This window comes from Sus scrofa, chromosome 15 (assembly GCF_000003025.6).
Source record: "Sus scrofa isolate TJ Tabasco breed Duroc chromosome 15, Sscrofa11.1, whole genome shotgun sequence".
Lineage (NCBI taxonomy): Eukaryota > Metazoa > Chordata > Mammalia > Artiodactyla > Suidae > Sus > Sus scrofa.
Window position 1 is genome coordinate 47206867 of NC_010457.5, and position 22297 is coordinate 47229163.

The window sequence follows — 22297 nt, forward strand, 5'->3', positions numbered from 1 at the left end:
CTGAATCCTTAACCCACTGAGCCAGGCCAGGGATCAAACCCCTGCATCCTCACTGACACTATGTCGGGTTCTTAACCCTGATGAGCCACAACCAGAACTCCCAAGTATGTTTTTTAATAGCTAAAACTATAAATGAACAAAATTCTAATCAATAGTAAAATAGAAAAACAGGTAAATACACATTCATTCCATGTGTGTTAAACACCAAGAGAGGAAAAAAAACCTAATGCTTGCTACTCACATGGATGGATCACCTAATCAACATAGTAGAAGAACGCAAAAATAAATGAATGCAAACCAGTACATTTGGAGTGTCTAAGCAATGGGGTCCTGCTATACAGCTCAGGGAACTATGTCCAATCTCTTGGGATAGAACATGATGGAAGATAGTATGAGAAAAAGAATTTTTATGTATGTGTGACAGGGTCACTATGCTGTACAGCCGAAATTGACACAACCGTGTAAATCAACTCTCATAAAAATAAATAAATAAATGGAGTACATGGTGACTGGTTCCTTTTATGTAAGTTCAAAAACAGACAAGACAAATCTGTGGTCTTAGAGGCAATGATTGTCAGGGGACAATCTGAGGGCTTTAGTGGTTCTATATTTTATTTCTTGAGGTGGCTCTAGGTGTTAATTACACTGGTTTGTTTACTTGAATATTGAGCTGTGCACTTATATAGAGAAAGAGAGGATCTTCAATTAACAGTTGTCTTAAGAAGTATAGATGAATCTGCCTGTTCCTAAGCTGTTTCTTCAACCTTGCCTTTTGGAAGGGAATAGATTTAAGCGCCAAGGTTGCACGCGTTCAGCAGTGCATGGCCCCCAGATTCCCAACCCACCTTTGCTCCCTGCAGTGTGCGTCTCCTCGCGCTCCCAACTGCCCTCCGGCCAAGCCAACTGCCATTATTCGGGCTGGCATCCAGGACGGATGAACAGCCATGCTGTGCCTTCTGTTTCTGCTCATAGGCTTCCTCGGGCTTCAGGCAGACGACAGTAAGTACAAAACCCCTTCCGATCTAGGGGATGGTAGTCTCCTTTGCAATTTCCCTCTGAGAAGTTGGCTATCCTTAGGAAAAATGCTTCTTTGTCGGGGCTCCAACTGTGTCAGCCCAAGTCCACGCCCACATTTCCACCTTCCCCAATCAAAATCCTCTTTGGTTGCGAGGGTCCTTCCCATGCCTGTTGGGAAGATAGCATAGATGGGAGGTGCCCTGGCTTTGGCGAATGCCTGGAGATTAGCGTTTCAGGTACTGCTCTGCATTTTTTGATCTCTGGCTTCTGTCGTTGCACCAAAGGATCTGACTTTATTTGGACTGAGAGTACTTGGGCCTATTGTCTCGAGGTTACCAAAATCTGCCCACAGGGCGGTATTTCTAAAGCAGTACACCTACTTCTCTTTAAAAGATTTGTAATTCTAGAAAGAAGTGGGTATTGAGGGTATTTGAAAAGAGAGTAAAAATGAGAGGTGACATATAGAATAATAAGGGTTTAGATAAGGAAGTAATGAAGGAGACTAGCAGGTGATGGGTGTTGCCCCAATAAAACATTTTGCAATTTGCAGGTTCTGAAAGACTTCGTGTGCAAATTACAGTTCCGGAGAAAATACGGTCAATATCAAGTGAAGGAGTTGAATCACATGTAATTAAGCACTAACGTTTTTCACAAACTAAAAAGCATGTGAATGTTTTGTTCCTAATAAGTAAACCTGGTGTTTTTCATCCTTTTGAAAATGAACCAAAATTAACAATGTCTAATAAAAGTGGTGCAGCGATGCTTATTATCAAAGCCAAGTTCCATCTTCTAAACCGGTTTCCCTCTTGAGTGTCTGAATAATAATTGACCTGACCCATTTACAGAGTGTCTTTTCATGCCCTCACCTGGCAGTATTTGGAGGATTTTTAGGTGTTGTTAAGGAAGCCTGTGGCTTCCTTATTTGGGATGACAATCATTTGATTTAATGAAGTGTTGCCTGGATAATTTTTATATCTTGATTGCAAATATGTTAATTGTTAACAGTTCTTTTCATGCCATTTTAGTTTATCTTGGTTCAGGTATTAGTGGGGGGGGTTGTCTTTTTTTTTTATTTAAGCAGAAAATTTCTTCTTTACTGATTTCTTGAATCATTTCTAAGGAAGTAAAATGTGGCTTTTGAAACCCCGTATCTTAATTTTCTTTTTGATTGGGTAGAAAATATTTTGATAACCTGAATGCAAATATTTCTTTACAAACAACCCACTGGTCACCCTAATACAGATATGACAAGCTTAAAAATTTCAATATATTATTTTAAAGGGAATGAATATTTATGAAAAGTTTAAATTAAATCATTTAAATAGAAGAAAGAGATGAGGTGCTTGAAAGCATTTTAAGAGAGTTTTATTTTTTCAGTGGAAAAACATATGGAATTGCTTGGTAGTATTAGAAAATAATACACCGAATCTATCTAGAGGGAAATAAATTCCTACTGTATAGTACAGGGAACTACATTCAATATCTTGTAATATAGAATGAAAAGGAATATGAAAAAGTATATATAATGTATACTAAAAGTATATATAATATATATATTATATATATGTACATATAACTGAACCACTTTGCTATACATTAGAAACTAACACAACATTATAAGTCAACTATAATCAATTAAAGAAAGAAAAAGAAAAGAAATAAATGACCAATGGCAAAATGCAATATACAACTAAATTGTTAAAATGATTGAATCTTGGGATGTCAATGAATTAATTGCTTTTTTAAATTATTTGAAGGAATGAATATACACATAGCATTAGAAACAGAAACATTACTGGTCAGAGTTCAATATCACAGATGATAAAATAATTTAGCAATAGAAGACTATGACAACTTTATTAATCCTATAAAATAACCCTCCTAAAGCCATATCATATTTTATAAGTTATGGTAAAACTAACAGTAAAACATAAAGGATTTATTTGATTATTATTTAATTGAAGAAGAGTAGCTATTATAACATGTTCTTTTCAACATTACACTGAATATTATAACCTAGGTCTAAGACGAGTAAAAAGAATAAAAGACCTGAATAAAAAATAAGGAGAACAGGAAAAAAAAAAGAGGGAAAACACATGTGTATATATTTACACACATAGTTAATAATATTCATCCATAAGTAATATATTTTGTAACATGTTTATATATGTATACATGATTATATTTATATACAAACATAAATACATGCCAAAAATATGAGTTATTTACCAATAAATATTATTAAAAAGTAAAAACATTTTACGAAATAGCAAAGTTTTTTGAAAGACATTATACAACCACTAGTAAAAGCTGAGCAATAGATCATGTTGGCTGTGAAGAATACTCATATTTTCTTAGGTTAATTTTCACTAAATCTATAACTTGACTACCTTTTGACTATGAAATTTCATGGAAATTGGCAAGTCAATTCTAAAATTTAGATAGAATGGTAAAAGATCTCATACTTTGAAGAATGAGAGAGTGATTCATTTAGTTCCTGTCGGAACATATTTACATTGGTGATGGCATTTTATATAGTTTTCTTTAATGTTTTTCTGTCTGAACTATGTATTAGTTGAAACTAATTAATTGTGGCTTAGTGAAAAATTTCAATGTCTTTGATAGAAATATGCACAAAGTTGAGATGAAGAAATAGACAAGATTACCCTCTATTACCTTTTCTATTTACTATTGTCCTGGAAGTACTAGCAAGTGCGATAAGGAAAGAAAATAACAGAAATTAGAAATAAGCATAATAATTGAAAAGGAAGAAATAATACTATTATTTATAGATTAAATGTTTGTATACAAGGTAAAATTAAAAATAATCTAGGGAGGAGTTCCTGTCCTGGCTCAGCAGAAACGAATGCGACAAGGAACCATGAGGAAGCAGGTTTGATCCCTGGCCTTGCTCAGTGGGTTAAGGATCCTGTGTTGCCATGAGCTGTGGGGTAGGTCGCAGATAAGGCTCGGATCTAGTGTTGATGTGACTCTGGCGTAGGCTGGTGGCAACAGCTCTGATTAGATCCCTAGCCTGGGAACCTCCACATGCCATTGGAGCAGCCCTAAAAAGTCAAAAAGACAAAATAATAATAATAATAATAATAATCTATGGAGTTCCTGTTGTGATGCTGTGGAAATGAATCCAACTAGTACCCGTGAGGGCGAGGGTTTGATCCCTGGCTTTGCTCAGTGGATTGGGGATCTGGTGTTGCCATGAGCTGTGATGTAGGCTGCAGACACGGCTTGGATCCCACATTGCTGTGGCTGTGGTGTAGGCTGGCAGCTGCAGCACCAATTCGAACTTAAACCTAGGAAATTCCATATGCTGTAGGTGGGTGCAGCCCTAAAAAAAAAAAAAAAGCAGAAAAATAATAATCTAGAGAAAATTAGAAATATGATAATTTAATTCTCTGGAAACAAGATTAAAATATAAAATCACTTGTATTTCTATTATGCAAAAAATATATAATGAAAAAATATTACGGATATAATTTAAGCTACATAAAAATCAAAATCTAAGTAAATCTAACAAAGTAAAGCAAAACTTCTTCACTGAAGACAGTGAAAAAACAATGAGAATAATTAAAGCTCTATTTAAGTTGAGTATATCCCATGCTCATGTATGGCAAGGCCCAATAATGTAAAGATGTACAGGCTCCTCAAAATCATCTATAAAGACTAAAGTGTCCATCTGTTAGACATTCTTTCTTAATAAAATCAATGAGTATTCCATCCAGACTTGGAACAAATTTTATTATTTTTTTTATTTTTTTATTTTTGTCTTTTTGTCTTTTTGCCATTTCTTGGGCCGCTCCCACGGCATATGGAGTTTCCCAGGCTAGGGGTCTAATCGGAGCTGTAGCTGCCAGTCTATGCCAGAGCCACAGCAACATGGGATCCGAGCCGCGTCTGCAACCTACACCACAGCTCACGGCAACGCCGGATCGTTAACCCACTGAACAAGGCCAGGGATCGAACCCGCAACCTCATGGTTCCTAGTCGGATTCGTTAACCACTGCGCCACGACGGGAACTCCTGGAACAAATTTTAAAACATCTACAAATACTATACATTATGTGCTGTTAATTCTTTGCTATACTACATACATTTTCTTTTGAGTAATTTAGTTAGATTCTTCCATTTTAAGCATAAATTTTGCCATGGCCTCAGTCTTTTATAAGCTAACACAGTTATTGGATGAAAATCATCAATATTTCTGGTTCTATCTTGGGTAATTTTAAAATGAATAAGAAATTGCACAAAGCATACTCCTCTATCCATCTTTATTGTGAAAGCAAATATTTTAATGTATGATTCTATTGAAATAGATCAGTATAAAATTATAAATTTTCCTCTTTTTTATTATATTAGTATGCTTTAGAATGTAACTATTGTTCACATAAAATGATCACTTTCCTTTTTAACATTCTTCCCACTTTTCTTTGCCTTTTTAATATACTCTCTTGCCAGGTATCCTACAACATTATAATTGAAGGAAAAACATACACTGTGAACCTAGTGCAAAAGTAGGTGACCTCCATTATTTTATCACCTGTCTGTTCTATGTATAATTATTGCTAATAGTTACTCAGAAAGTGGTTATTTTGCATTTGTAAATATTTCTAGTTGCTGGCTATTTATTTGTCTCTTATTCTATGCTTAAGAAAGACCTTTTAAGCCTACATAATAAATATCTATAACTTGAATCCAGAGTATATGCTCCCCTCTTCCTCTTTAAAATCTAGCAGCACCAGATTTCTATTTGACTGTTTATGTGGTTTCATGGAGGATGAATGTTACCTAATTTTATCAAAACAGAAATAGGACTTGTTTTCAAGTTCTCTTACATTCAACTATATTTGAAAGAACAGAGTGGATTTTTCTTTTTGTCTTTTTTTTTTTTTTTTTTTTTTTTTTATATTTTTGCCTTTTTCTAGAGCGTCACCTGCTGCATATGGAGGTTCCCAAGGCTAGGGGTCTAATCGGAGCTGTAGCCACCCGCCTACGCCAGAGCCACAGCAACGCTGGATCCCAGCCACGTCTGAGACCTACACCATAGCTCACTGGCAACGGCGGATCCTGAACCTACTGAGCGAGGCCAGAGATTGAACCTGCAACCTCATGGTTCCTAGTCGGATTCGTTTCCACTGTGCCACGATGGAACTCCCAGAGTGGATTTTTCAGACAAAAAGCTGATTTTTTAAAAAAAAATTAGTTTACACATCAGAATGTATTCAGGACATAGAATATAATTGTAATTAGCCAAACTCAATCCCATGCCAGTGGATGACAGTGGGAAAAAACAAGTACACCCTGAGACTAAAGAAAAATCAAAATTGTTGTGGTCCCTCTTTCTTTTTTTTTTTTTTTTTAGATCTGCATATGTGGCACATGGAAATTCCCAACCTAGGGGTTAAATCGGAGCTGCAGCTGCCAGGCTACACCACAGCCACAGCCACAACTACTTGGGATCCGAGCCACGCCTGTGACCTATACCACAGCTTATGGCACCACTAGATACTTAACCCACTGAATGGGGCCAGGGATCAAACCCACAGCCTCATGGGTACTAGTCTGGTTCATTACCTCCGAGCCATAGCAGGACTTCTGTAGTGGTCCCTTTTTAAATGGGTCCTTTATTAAAAATTTTGGTCAATTTATCTCTTTATAATAAATCTTGATAGCTTAAAGTCTTTCCATCCTTTTCTTCATCAAGAATATTCTGGCTTTCCTTACTACTCACCTAGAAAACCTCTTGAGTTTAAGGCTAATTTTTCTCTCCAAATATTTGGTTGTGTAGAATTTTTTCTAGTTTGCTATTAGCAAACATTGTCTGTGTAATATTACATTTCTTCTTTAGCCTCTAAATTATTTCATTGTATCTCTTAGTATCGATATATGTGGCAGTTTTTTAGTTATGATTTTTAATAATTTTTGATTACAGAATATTCTTATTTCAATCGCTTAAAAGTTAAGATTTACTGTGTTATAATGAATATTCACTTTTGTAAATGTTCTCTATGTACTAGAAAAATGTCATGCATTCCGTAATTATTTACTACAATGTGTTTTCAAAAATTATATCATAAAATCCTTTCACATCTAAACCGATTTTTGTTTATTCTATTGTTTAGTAATATTGATAATTCTCATATTAATTGTCAATTGAGTATAAATGACTTTTAAATTGATGTTTCCTTTTATTCTATAACATTTTAATTACATATTTTGAGATTATTAAACTTTTAAATTAAAAAATGTAAATAGTTTATCTTTCTGGTGAATACAAATTTAACATCATGAAGTGACTATTTTCTAATAATTGGTTTGTCTTAGATTTTAATTTATCTAAAGTATATATAATTACATTAACTTTCTTTCATTTAGTATTTGTAAACTTATCTTTTTCCTGTCATTCTCAATTTTTTGTTCAGTCTGGACTTTTTGTATTGAATGTGAGGTTCTTTCTTTTAATGCAGTCCAAATTATCATTTTCTTTGTAGCTCTTATTCTTTTCATATTTTAAAAGCAATCATTATCTTCATACAGTCATGAATCCTAGCTATTGTTTTTTCTAAGAGTTTTTATTGTTTTCACTTTCATGTTTAATGCAAAAGTCATCCAGAATTGACACTAAGCAGTTTGTTTTTGGATTTTTTGTTTGTTTGTTTGTTTGAACAAATTCAGACTGCCATGGCAGTCACAAATCTTTACCCTATACTTACTGGGAAAATGAAAATGAGATCCCTACACCTACCTTTTCTTAGATCTTTTAAGCATATTCTTCCCATATTTATAAATAATATAGATGTATTTTTTAATTTTTTATTGTTATTTTCCCAATACAATTTTTTCTACTGTACAGCATGGTGACCCAGTTACACATACATGTATACATTATTTTTTCTCACATTATCATGCTCCATCATAAGTGACTAGACATAGTTCCCAGTGCTACACAGCAGGATCTCATTGCTAGACCATTCCAAAGGAAATAGTCTGCATCTGTTAACCCAAGCTCCTAATCCATCCCACTCCCTCCCCCTCCCCCTTGGCAGCCACACATCTGTTCTCCAAGTCCATAATTTTCTTTTCTGTGGAAAGGTTCATTTGTGCTGGATATTAGATTCCAGATATAAGTGATATCATATGGTATTTTTCTTTCTCTTTCTGACTTATTTCACTCAGGATGAGAGTCTCTAGTTTCATCCATGTTGCTGCAAATGGCATTACTGCATTCTTTTTTATTGCTGAGTAGTATTCCATTATGTATATATACCATATCTTCCTAATCCATTCATCTGTTGATGGACATTTGGGTTGTTTCCATGTCTTGGCTATTGTGAATAGTGCTGCAATGAACATGTAGGTGCACATGTCTTTTTCAAGGAAAGTTTTGTCCAGATATATGCCCAAGAGTGGGATTGCTTGGTCATATGATGGTTCTATGGATAGATTTCTAAGGTACCTCCATACTGTTCTCCACAGTGGTTGTACCAGCTTATATTCTCACCAACGGTGCAGAAGGGTTCCCTTTTCTCCACACCCCCTCCAGCATTTGTTATTTCTGACTGGTGTGAGGTAGTATCTTATGGTAATTTTGATTTGTATTTCTCTAATAATCAGGGATGTTGAGCATTTTTTCATGTGAATACGAGATCTCCATCTAGTATGTTGAATTCATGTTATATTAGTTCAGTATTTATTGACCATTTGTGATTTTCCAGATATTCTTCTAAGAGCTTGAGATGCATTCACAAACAAAATGGATATGAATCTGAGTTAATATTGTTTTCCCATTCATAATGATATGATAAATAAATGGATTGGGAATAATGTTAGAAAGCAATAAATGCTTAAGCAAAAATATAGAGAAAAGTACAAACTATCATTTGGAAAACCAATGCTTTGATAATTGGGAAAGTTGCAAGTGTTTATAAACTTGTCAAGATATGACTCACTGAAAGGTTGCTATATTAGCAAAGACTTGAAGTAGATGAGAAGACGAGCTATGTTGAAGAACATACCAGGAAAGGGAACAGCTATTGCAAATACCTTGAGACAAAAACTTGCCTCTTGTTTTTAAGAAAAGCTAGGAGGGCAGTGTGACAGTAAGGTGAGTAAGGTTTGGAGACTAGAATTTTTGAGCAAAATTTGAATATTCAAAGGACCTCTCTCTCCCTCCCCCCACCTAACTATAATAATAAAATAAAAGAAATATCCCTCTTTCTCTCTTTCTGTCTCTCTCTCCCCACCCCACCTGCCTGTCTATAATAAATATAATACAAGAAATATCTTTTCAAAATAAAGTCTAGGAAACAAATTTTTAATTAAAACCTTTTTATCTTTATTTTACAGATCATTTTTACCTCATAATTTTAGAGTTTATGGTTATAATGGCACAGGAAGTATGAAACCTCTTGAACAACAGTTTCAGGTATAATTTCTAGGGTCTGTTTTACTGAGGTTCTGTGGTCACCTTACTTAGGGGCCACATGTTGCCTTTTTTTTTTTACCTCTACCTTGCAAAATTAAGACTAGGGAGTATGAAGAAATAAATTTTGGATATTTTCTACCTTGATCCTAATGATTTGGGCTGTCATGTTTAATTTATAAAGGAAAAAAAAAATCTGGTGGTATAGTTATTCTTTGGAACTTTCAGGGACAATTTTGGATAACCAAGCCAAATGTTCATACAATAATCTTACTTTTTTTTTTTTTTTTTCCCGCAGCATATGGAAGTTTCAGGCTAGGGGTAGAATCAGAGCTGCAGTTGCCAGCTTACACCACAGCCACAGCTACATCAGATCAGAGCCGCACCTGTGACCTACACTGCAGCTTGCAACAATGCCGGATCTTTAACCCACTGAGAGGCCAGGGATCGAACCCTCATCCTCACGGACACTATGTCATGTCTTTAATCTGCTGAGCCTCAACAGGAACTCCCCAATAACCTTACAAATCCGTTTTGGAAACAATGAGTATTTGACACTATATATGTGTGTGTGTGTGTGTGTGTGTGTGTGTTGTGTTAAATATTTGAAATAATGCATTTATAATGAATTATTCTAATAAAAATGTATGTGTTTATTTTTCAGAACTTTTGCTACTACCAAGGGTCCATTGAAGGTTATCCAAATTCAATGGTGATCGTTAGCACATGTACTGGACTCAGGTTGTGATACATAAGTTTTTGGTTACAAAATGGAATTTTATAAGAAATAATTTTCCAATTTAAAAACTTACATTCAGAAGTTCTGAAGTGAGGTATGGCTTATTGTGGGAAACTGTCATTGGAAAAGCATAGGGTGGAAAGTCTTACAATGTCTCCACTCTTCTCCTGAATTAAGATAATATTTGGAAACCATAAAGTATTAATAGTGAGGTAAATCCTGATAGCATTACTACTCTGTTCCATTCAGTAAGTTTGTGGATACTCAGTAACAATTTCCTACTTCACCACCAAACGCTAAGATTGAAAATAATCTAGAGTTCCCGTTGTGGCACAGTGGAAACGAATCCGACTAGGAACCGTGAGGTTGCGGGTTCGATTCCTGGCCTTGCTCAGTAGGTTAAGGATCCAGCATTGCCATGAGCTATGGTGTAGGCTGCAGACACAGCTCGGATCTGGTGTTGCTGTGGCTGTGGCATAGGCTGGCAGCTGTAGCTCCGATTAGACCCCTAGCCTAGGAACCTCCATATGCTGTGGATGCGGCCCTAAAAAAAGAGACGACCAAAAAAAAAAAAAAAAGAAAAGAATCTGCATGCTATTAAAAAAAAAACTGATTGTGTCATTTTACTGACTTTGTGAAAATGCATTATTTTATTTATTCACTTATTTTTTGAAATTTGTAGGGGCTTACTACAGTTTGAAAATGTAAGCTATGGAATTGAGCCCTTGGAGCCTTCAGTTGGTTTTGAACATGTGATTTATCAAGTTAAACATAGGAGTGCAGGTTCTTCTTTATATGCTGAGAAAGACACCGAGTCAAGAGAAATGCACTATAAAATACAAAGTATAGAGGTAGGTGATTAACTGACTAAACTATATGGTTATTACTGTGTAGCAATATAAACAATGTATTTTTTTCTTATGAACAAATTATTTACATTAAAATATTTTAAATAGATATAGAGAGAGATATACCAGAAACTTATATTGTAAGGATTAAAACTTGTCAGTCAATTTTCCAGAACTTCGAGCTGGCATTTTCCACTGTTAGTAGCATTTTTTCCCTGCAATCCTGTCTTAACAGTCTGCAGATGCACTCCTTTCTCCATATCCATTATCCATATCAAAATGTAGATATAATAAACATAAGTGCCATTCACATACATATTGACGACGCAGATCTAGGATCCTCAGAAGAATTGCCAGTGTCTTTCATGGTAACTGCCTCCTTTTCCTTATATCCTTATCCAGGGAGGGAGCAGCTGCTTCCACTGGCAAAGTAGACTCTTTGGAATTGAGAAATTCAGTGATGCCATCTTCATCAGAGTTTCCCATATGCTCTGTCTCAATTTTTGAGATCTTATTCTTTCTAAATCAATGCCCCCACTTTAACAGTAGACATCCTGTGCTGGTGGAAATTCAGTGCATTCACTTACAGAATGAGATTTTGGATTTGGTTTTCAACCACCTCAGCTCTGCAGCTACAGTAGTTAAGGGTCTCTTTCAGGAAAGACACTTCTATAGAGAAGCAGAGCCAACAGGGTATGTGTGTGTATGTGGTGTGTGTACACATATAAATTTGATATAAACACACACACACACACACACACACACACACAGAAAGAGTGTTTAGGGTAGACTGGCACCTGGAGACCAGGGAAGAGCCAAAGGCAGCCAGCTGCAAGAATTCTTTCTTGCTTAGGAGGTAATCTTTATTCTAACAAGGTCCTCAACTGACTGGATGAGGTCCACCCATACTATGTAGAATAATCTACTTTGCTGAAAAAGTCCACCAATTTAAATGTTTATCTTACCCCAAATTATCTTCATAGCGACATCTAGAATAAGTTTTGAACCAAATCTGGGCATTGTGGCCCAGGCAAGTCACAGATAAAATCAACCATCACACCAGCTTTTCAGTTTATTTCCATATATCCTGTAAGAGTTTTATTCTTTAATCTTTTACATTTAAATATATGACCCAAAATAAATAGACCCTTTTTGTTTGTTTGTTTCTCTTCTTAATTTTAACATAGTAATGAAGTGTTTGAACCTATAGGACCATCAGGCCAAAACACACAATTATAGGAAGGGGTTAGCATACTTAAAAAATAGGACAACCACAAGCCAAAACCAAATATTGCATTCACAAAAAAATGAAAAAAAAAAAAAACTACTCAAGCAGATAATAACAGGAGACCTCCAACCAAAAAAAAAAGAAAGGAAGAATGGAGAACCATAGAATCAACTGGAACACGAGGTTCAAAATGGCAACAAATAATCATCTATCAATTATCACCTTAAATGTCAATGGATTGAATGCCCCAATCAAAAGACACAAAGTGGCTGGGTGGATAAAAATGCAAAAACATTCAATATGCTGCCTACAAGAAACTCACCTTAGGACAAAGGACACATATAGATTGAAAGTGAAAGGGTGGGGAAAAATATTTCACGCCAATAGACATGACAGGAAGGCAGAAGTTGCAACACTCATATCAGACAAAATAGACTTTAAAACAAAAGACATAAAGAAAGACAAAGAAGGACACTACTTAATGATTAAGAGATCCATTCAAGGAGAGGATGTTACTATCATCAACATATATGCCCCAAATACAGGAGCACCCAGATACATACAACAAATATTAACAGACATAAAGGGAGAAATTGATGGGAATACAATCATAGTAGGAGACCTTAATGCCCTACTCACATCAATGGACAGATCCTCTAGACAGAAAACCAATGAAGCAACAGAGATCCTAAAGGAAACAATAGAAAAGTTAGACTTAATTGATATCTTCAGGACACTACATCCAAAAAAATCAGAATACACATTCTTCTCAAGTGCATATTGAACATTCTCAAGAATCAACCACATATTGGGACACAAAGCTAACCTCAAGTATCTTCTCTGACTACAACGCCATGAAATTAGAAATCAAGTATGGGAAAATAAATGAGAAAAAACCTACTACATGGAGACTAAACAATGTGATACTAAAAAACCAATGAGTCAATGAGGAAATCAGGAAAGAAATTAAAAAATACCTTGAAACAAATGATAATGAAGACACAACCTCTCAAAATCTATGGGATGCTGCGAAAGCAGTGCTCAGAGGGAAATTTATAGCAATACAGGCCTTTCTCAAAAAAGAAGAAAGATCCCAAATTGACAACTTAACCCTCCACCTAAATGAATTAGAAAAAGAAGAACAAAAAAGACCTAAAGTCAGCAGCAGGAAGGAAATAATAAAGATCAAAGAAGAAATCAATAAAATAGAGAATCAAAAAACAATAGAGAAAATTAATAAAACTAAGAGCTGGTTCTTTGAAAAGGTAAACAAAATTGACAAATCCCTGGCCAGACTCACTAAAAAGAGGAAAGAAAGAACTCAAATAACCAAAATTATAAATGAAAAAGGAGAAATCACAATGGATACAGCAGAAATACAAAAAACCATAAGAGAATACTATGAACAACTATATGCCAACGAATTTGACAATCTGGAAGAAATGGACAATTTTCTAGAATCTTACAGCCTGCCAAAACTGAATCAAGAAGAAACAGACCAACTGAACAGACCCATCACTAGAAATGAAATTGAAGATGTCATAAAAATACTCCCTACAACTTGGAGAAGAGACTTGTGGTTGTCTGATGGGAGGGGGAGGGAGTGGGAGGGATCGGGAGCTTGGGCTTATCAGAAACAACTTAGAATAGATTTACAAGGAGATCCTGCTGAATAGCATTGAGAACTATGTCTAGATACTCATGTTGCAACAGAACAAAGGGTGGGGGAAAAACTGTAATTGTAATGTATACATGTAAGGATAACCTGACCCCCTTGCTGTACAGCGGGAAAATAAAAAAAAAAAATACTCCCTACAAATAAAAGTCCAGGACCAGATGGCTTCACAGGAAAATTCTATCAAACATATAAAGAGGAACTGGTGCCCATCTCCTTAAACTCTTTCAAAAGATTGAAGAAGAAGGAACTCTCCCAAAGACATTCTTTGATGCCACCATCACCCTAATTCCAAAACCAGACAGAGATACCACCAAAAAAGAAAACTATCGGCCAATATCTTTGATGCATATAGATGCAAAAATTCTCAACAAAATCTTAGCCAGCTGAATCCAACAACATATCAAAAAAATCATACACAATGACCAGGTAGGGTTCATCCCAGGTTCACAAGGATGGTTCAACATACGCAAATCAATCAGCATCATACACCACATTAACAAAAGAAAAGTCAAAAATCATATGATCATCTCAATAGACGCAGAAAAAGCATTTGACAAAGTCCAACATCCATTCATGATCAAGACCCTCGCCAAAGTGGGTATAGAGGGAACATTCCTGAACATAATCAAAGCCATTTACGATAAACCCACAGCAAATATAATCCTCAATGGGGAAAAACTGAAAGCCTTCTCACTCAAATCTGGAACAAGACAGGGATGCCCACTCTACCACTGCTCTTCAACAGAGTTTTGGAAGTCCTAGCCACAGCAATTAGACAAAAGAAATAAAAGGCATCCATATAGGAAGAGAAGAGATAAAACTGTCACTGTATACAGATGACATAATACTATATACATAGAAAACCCTAAGGACTCAACCAAAATCTACTTGAACTGATTAATAAATTCAGCAAAGTAGCAGGATATAAGATTAACATTCAGAAGTCAGTTGCATTTCTGTATACCAGCAATGAAATATTAGAAAAGTAATACAAAAATACGATACCTTTTAAAATTGCAACTCACAAAATCAAATACCTCGGAATACACCTGACCAAAGAGGTAAAGGACTTATGTGCCAAGAACTATAAAACTTTAATCAAAGAAATCAAAGATGATGTAAAGAAATGGAAAGATATTCCATGATCCTGGGTTAGAAAAATCAATATTGTAAAAATGGCCATACTACCAAAAGCAATCTACAAATTCAATGCAATCCCTATCAAATTACCCATGACATTTTTCACAGAACTAGAACAAACAATCCAAACATTTATATGGAACCACAAAAGACCCAGAATTGCCAAAGCAATCCTGAGAAACAAAAACCAAGCAGGAGGCATAACTCTCCCAGACTTCAAGAAATATTACAAAGCCACAGTCATCAAAACAGTGTGGTACCAGTATCAAAACAGACAGACAGACCAATGGAACAGAACAGAGAACCCAGAAATAAACCCTGACACTTATGGTCAATTAATCTTTGACAATGGAGGCAAGAACATAAAATGGGAAAAAGAAAGTCTATTCAGCAAGCATTGCTGGGAAACCTGGACAGCTGCATGCAAAGCAATGAAATTAGAACACACACTCACACCATGCACGAAAATAAACTCAAAATGGCCGAAAGACTTAAATATACGACAGGACACCATCAAACTCCTAGAAGAGAACATAGGCAAAACACTCTCTGACATCAACATCATGAATATTTTCTCAGGTCGGTCTCCCAAAGCAATAGAAATAAGAGCAAAAATAAACCAATGGGACCTAATCAAACTAAAAAGCTTTTGAATAGCAAAGGAAACCCAAAAGAAAATAAAAAGACAACTTACAGAATGGGAGAAAATAGTTTCAAATGATGCAACTGACAAGGGCTTAATCGCTAGAATATATAAGCAACTTATACAACCCAACAGCAAAAAAGCCAATAAATCAATGGGAAAATGGGCAAAAGACCTGAATAGACCATTCTCCAAAGAAGATATACAAATGGCCAGCAAACATGAGAAAAATGCTCAACATTGCTGATTATAAGAGAAATGCAAATCAAAACTACCATGAGATACCACCTCACACCAGTCAGAATGGCCCTTATTAATAAGTCCACAAATAACAAGTGCTGGAGGGGGTGTGGAGAAAAGGGAACCCTCCTGCACTGTTGGTGGGAATGTCAACTGGTACAGCCACTATGGAGAACAGTTTGGAGATACCTTAGAAATCTATGCATAGAACTTCCATATGACCTTGCAATCCCACTCTTGGGCATATATCCAGACAAAACTCTACTTAAAAGAGACACATGTGCCCGCATGTTCATTGCAGCACTATTCACAATAGCCAGGACATGGAAACAACCTAAATGTCCATCAACAGATGATTGGATTCGGAAGATGTGGTATATATACACAATGGAATACTACTCAGCCATAAAGAAGAATGACATAATGCCATTTGCAGCAACATGGATGGAACTAGAGACTCTCATACTGAGTGAAATAAGTCAAAAAGACAAAGACAAATACCATATGATATCACTTATAACTGGAATCTAATATCCAGCACAAATGAACATCTCCACAGAAAAGAAAATCATGGACTTGGAAAATAGACTTGTGGCTGCCTGATGGGAGAGAGAGGGAGTGGGAGGGATCGGGAGCTTGGGCTTATCAGAAACAACTTAGAATAGATTTACCAGGAGATCCTGCTGAGTAGCATTGAGAACTATGTCTAGATACTCATATTGCAACAGAACAAGGGTGGGGGGAAAAATGTATACATGTAAGGATAATTTGATCCCCTTGCTGTACAGTGGGAAAATAAAATAAATAAATAAATAAATAAATAAATAAATATATGACCCAATTTAATTTTTGTGTAGAGTGAGAAAGGGCTCTAAATTCAGCATTATTCACATGGATATCTAGTTTTCCATTTGTTAACAAGGGTCTTCTGTGTTTCACTGAATTTTTACCGAATTTTCACAGCCTTTTTTTTTTTTCCAAAGATCTCTTGACCATAAATATTAGGGATTATTTCTGAACTTGCGCTAACATCCCACTGATCTTTATGTCTATTCTTATTTATTTACTTGTTTTCAATTCCCTCAAAAAGCCAGCTGGGATTGTGTCGATTCTATAGATTAATCTGGGAAATATTGCCACTTAACAATATGAACTCTTCTTTTCCATGAACATTGAATAGCTTTTTGTTTGGGGGGTCTTCTTTAATTTTTTTCACAGTGTTTTGTATAGTTGTCTTCAAATGTCAACAAACTTCTTTATTTATATCAACAAGTTTTGTTATTTAACTACTATTGCACATTTAATTTTTACTTCAAATTTGGATTTCTCATTATTCCTGTTTGGAAATTATCGACTTTTGTATACTGATTTTGTATTGTGCAAACTTGTTGAAACTGTATTTTTTAAATGGGACTCTCTGTAATTTTCTATGTACAAAATCATGTCATCTTGAATAAAGATTATGTTCTTCCTTTTCAATTTTGATACTTTTAACTTCACTTTTATTGCCTAAGTACCCTAGTTAGCACCTCCAGTGTGGTGTTCAATAGGTGAAGAGTATATCCCTGTCTGATTTTAAGAAGAAAGAATTAAGTCCATAGTCTAATGTTAATGATGACCCATGTTCCCTGTATCATTCTTTATTGGATTCCACATATAACGGTGAAATAAAATAAAAACTTCCTGGAATTTTCAACTCATTTTACTCTCTGATAAAATTTTAGATACTGACATTTCCTATGTTTTTTCCTGTGTTTTCCTATGATATTTCCTAGATATTGATATTTCCTATGTTATGTCTCAGGCTTTTGATTGTCTCATGTATTTTTCATGGCTTTATCCCCTGTCGTGATAATTTATTATCAACTAAATACCATCTATCCCAATCTCAAAGATGAAAATAAACAAGGATGACCTCAGGAAATGTAAATCAATGAACACTTATGCTGGTTTAAAGAAACCAACTTTGAATCTCTCAATTCATTAATATTTTGTTTCTTTCAATTAAAAGTGTTTATTTTTATCCTCCAGTGAACTAGGGTCACTGCTATGGTTAGGGACTTAAATGAAAAGATGTAGACCTAGAAACAAAACCAGTTAGATCACAAAGTCTTTGGAAAGAGACTTTTAAAATGGGGGAAAATAATAAGTGATCAGTCCAGAGTTCCCGTTGTGGCTCAGTGGGTTAAGAACCCAACTAGTGTCCATGAAGTTGCGGATTTGATCCCTGACCTCGCTCAGTGGGTTAAAGATCCAGTGTTGTTGCAAGCTGCAGCATAGGTCCCAGATGCGGCTCAGATCCATTGTCGCTGTGACTGTGGCGTAGGCCGGCAGCTTCAGCTCCTATTCTACACCTAGCCTGGGTACTTCCATATGCCACATGTGCGGCCCTAAAAAGAAGAGGAAAAAAAGGAGGGGGAAAAAGGAGACAGAGAGGTGGGAGGGGGGAGAGGAAAAAAAAAAAAGATCACTCAGCCCTAAATTTGCCTTACTGACATTTCTTAACTTTTTTCCCTTAAAATTACTATAATCTTCACTTTTCTCATCTCTGCTAAATCCCAGATTCGTTTGACCTTTTCATTGCTCCTCTTTACAGTTAAGGAAAGTGGTTTAAATAAAATACAATAGTTTTGAATTTTCAATGGATTAAATACCAGTGTAAAGAGAAAAAAATGCATACATTAAAATAAGCATAATTAACGTTTTCTCAGTTTTTGAAATTCGATCCTCCTCTTCTGCTTTTAGATATTTGTGCAGTGCTTGTAGATCGTATGCTATTTTTTAGTAACTATTTTGAGTTATCTACACTACAATTTTAGTGTATTTTCTCCCCCCCCCTTTTTTTTTGTCTTTTGTCTTTTTGTTGTTGTTGTTGTTGCTATTTCTTGGGCCGCTCCCGCCACATAAGGAGGTTCCCAGGCTAGGGGTCGAATCGGAGCTGTAGCCACCGGCCTACGCCAGAGCCACAGCAACGCGGGATCCGAGCTGCGTCTGCAACCTACACCACAGCTCACGGCAACGCCGGATCGTTAACCCACTGAGCAAGGGCAGGGACCGAACCCGCAACCTCATGGTTCCTAGTCGGATTCGTTAACCACTGCGCCACGACGGGAACTCCATCTACACTACAATTTTAAAGTGCCTGCAAAGACTGTTTTATAAGTTTTCCTGAGTGCATTAATCCTAGGTTAAATTCAAGTAAAAATAATAATGAAAGGAAGTAATGTTTTCTTAATGGTAGGTACAACAACTATTACTCTATCCCCATAAGCTGGCTATATCTAAGCCACATAAATCATAAGCCCATCAGGCCTCGTTTATCCATTATGATCTATGTGGATGACATTGTAGCCAGATTCTACATTTTGAGATATCTATAGTTCAGTTTAAGAAACCCAAGTCATTTTGTTCCTCTGTTGCTCACTTTTCTTTGAGGTGATTTACACAAGAGTTAACTTTATCCTTCAGATGAAATCCCACCCCCTAAACATAGAGATGTGCCATTACTCTTTCAAGGTCATAGATAAAATATACAACATATTAATGTAGAACAGCATCATGAAACTCATGTCAAAACCCACCTAATGAGGAGTCCAGGGAAGGGTTTCTTCAGAGAAGAGAATAATGTGGGTAGCCCAGTATCAATTAGACTGTGGAGAATGGAAGGTAGAAGAAGGTTGGTTTCTGAGTAAATTAAATGACTGATCAGGTGCAAAAGATATGACAAAGGAAAGATTCTCAAAATTATTTCCATTTTCCTATATAAAATGCAGTGTTCATATTATCTTCCATCATGTTCTGTCCCAAGAGATTAGATAGAGTTCCCTGTGCTATACAGCAGGACCTCATTGCTTATCCGTTCTAAACGCAGTAGTTTGCATCTACTAACCCCAAACTCCCCATCCATCCCACTCCCTGCTGCCTCCCCAAAAGAATGTGTGTGTGTGTGTGTGTGTGTGTGTGTGTGTGTGTGTGTGTGTGTATACATCTGAGTCACTCTGCTGTACAGCAGAGATTGGCACAATACTGTAAACCAACCATACTTTTTAATTTAAAAAATTTTAAAGTAATAAATGTATCACAATAAATGAAATGGAATTTTCAACACTGAATTTGTGAAGTCATGATACCCACTAAAATATTTCAGTAATTCTTCAATTTTGATCTAATGTTTGTGATTTTTTTTTTCAGCCACTTACAGGCTTCATCCGGTATATAGAAATACATATTGTAGTCGAAAAAAATTTGGTAAGTATATTTCTTTTGATTTTCTTTTAATGGCCTCACCCACATCATATGGAAATTTCTGCTCCAGGGATTGAATCTGAGCCTTCCCCAGATCCTTTAACTCACTGTGACAGACCTGAGAATCTGCAGTTACATTCTTAACCCACCACATCACAGCGGGAACTCCTATTTTCATTTATTTGTCTTATGTCAGTTTATATTAATAATGAGAAGATATAAAAAGTGTTGGAATACATTTTTAACACGGGACAATAAATGATAATTGTTTGCTTTATTTCTGCTGTAATGAATTTAAATTACTTGTATCAGTGGTAAATTGGAAATCAAATCTCTATTAATTTTTTATTTTATATAAACATACAAATGAAAACAACTGTCACCTATAGAACAGTTTCTTAGTGATTCTTATTCATCCTTCCCATGCCCCTAATGTCTAGCAACCTTCGATCTTTTTTACTGTGTCCATAATTTTGCCTTTTTGAGAACATCATGTAGTTGAAAGGTACAGTGTGTAGCCATTACAGATTGGTTTCTTTATTTTGGTAACATGCATTTACCTTTGTTGCATGCTTTGTCATGGCTTGACAGCTAATGTCTTTTTACCACTAAATAACATTGCATTCTCTTTATGTACCACAATTTGTTTATCCATTCACCTACCAGAGGACATTTTGGTTGCTTCCACATTTTGGCAGTTACAAATCAAGCTGCTATAAAAACATCCATGCACAGGTTTTTGTGTGGACATGTTTTAACTCAGTCGAGTAAACATCAAGCAGCAAAATCATACGGCAAGATGCTGTTTGTTGTTGTCGTCATTTTTTTTTTTTTTTTTTTGGTAAGAAACTGCCTCACTCTCTTCCAAAGTGCCTGCTTCATTTTGCTTTCAGCACGTTATATCATCTCACTGTCTTCTGGCCTCTGAAGTTTTTGCTAGGAAATTGACTAGTAACCTTTTTTTTTAAATTGCTTTTATGTAACTACTTTTCTCACACTGCATTCAATATTCTTTGTCTTTAGCTTTTGACAGTTTGATCATAATGTGTCTTGGTGTGGGTCTCTTGGACTTCATCCTTCTTAGAATTTGTAAATCTTCCAGGATTTATGGGCTCATGTGTTTCATCAAACTTGGCAAGCTTTTGGCCAACATGTTTTTAAATAATCTTTCTTCTTCTGGGATTCCCTTAATTAATATATTCTGCATAATGGTATCCAACAAGGCTTTCCTTCCCCCCCGCCCCCCCCCCACCCTGGTTCTCAGACTCAAAAATTTCAATTATTCTACTTTCAAGTTGCTGATTCTTTCTTCTAAATCTTGAAATTTTCTGTTGAATCCTTCCTTAATTTTCAATTCAATTATTGCACTTTTCAGTTCCAGACTTTCCATTTGATTTCTTTTTGTTATGTCTCTATCTTTTTTGATATTCTCATTTCAATCGTATATCATTTTTCTGATTTCCGTTTGTTCTTTGTGTTTTCCTTTAGCTCTTTGAGAATATTTCAGACAATTGTTTTAAAGATTTTATCTAGTAAGTCCCCACTTACTCAGGAGTGTTTTCTGCCAATTCATTGTCTTCCTTTGGGCCATGCTTTTGTTTTGTTTTGTTTTCTTTGTTTGCCTTGTAATATAGACTGAATGTTTCTGTCCTTCTAAAATTTATACTGAAACCTAACACAGTGTATAGTTGATTTACAAAGTTCCTTCAATTTCTGCTATACAGCAAAGTGACCTAGCCACACAAACACATACATTCCTTTTTTTTTTTTAAACTATCTTCCATCACATTCTAATCCAAGAGACTGGGCACAGTTCACTGTGCCATACAGTATGACCCCACTACTTATCCTTTCTAAATGCAATAGTTTGCATCTACCAACGACAAACTCCCTGTCCATCCCCTTCTCTCCCCCATCCCCCTGCAAACACACACGAGTCTGATCTCCACGTCTGTAAGTTTGTTTCTGTTTTGTAGATAGATCATTTGTGCTATATTTTAGACTCCACATATGTCATACCATATGTGTTGTTTTTTTCTCTCTGACTTACTTCACTTAGTATGACAATCTCTACTTCCATCC

General features: G+C 35.7%; 1 protein-coding gene across 1 annotated transcript in view; it reads left to right on the plus strand.

Moving 5' to 3' along the window:
* Positions 861–22297, plus strand: part of ADAM2 (ADAM metallopeptidase domain 2) — a gene marked incomplete at its 5' end in the record, with an annotated part of 70589 nt that continues 49152 nt past the window's right edge. Inside the window, 7 exon segments of the mRNA NM_213957.1 lie at positions 861–999; positions 1568–1644; positions 5491–5546; positions 9379–9457; positions 10119–10195; positions 10876–11044; positions 20162–20218. Coding sequence (NP_999122.1) covers positions 945–999; positions 1568–1644; positions 5491–5546; positions 9379–9457; positions 10119–10195; positions 10876–11044; positions 20162–20218 — 570 coding nt within the window.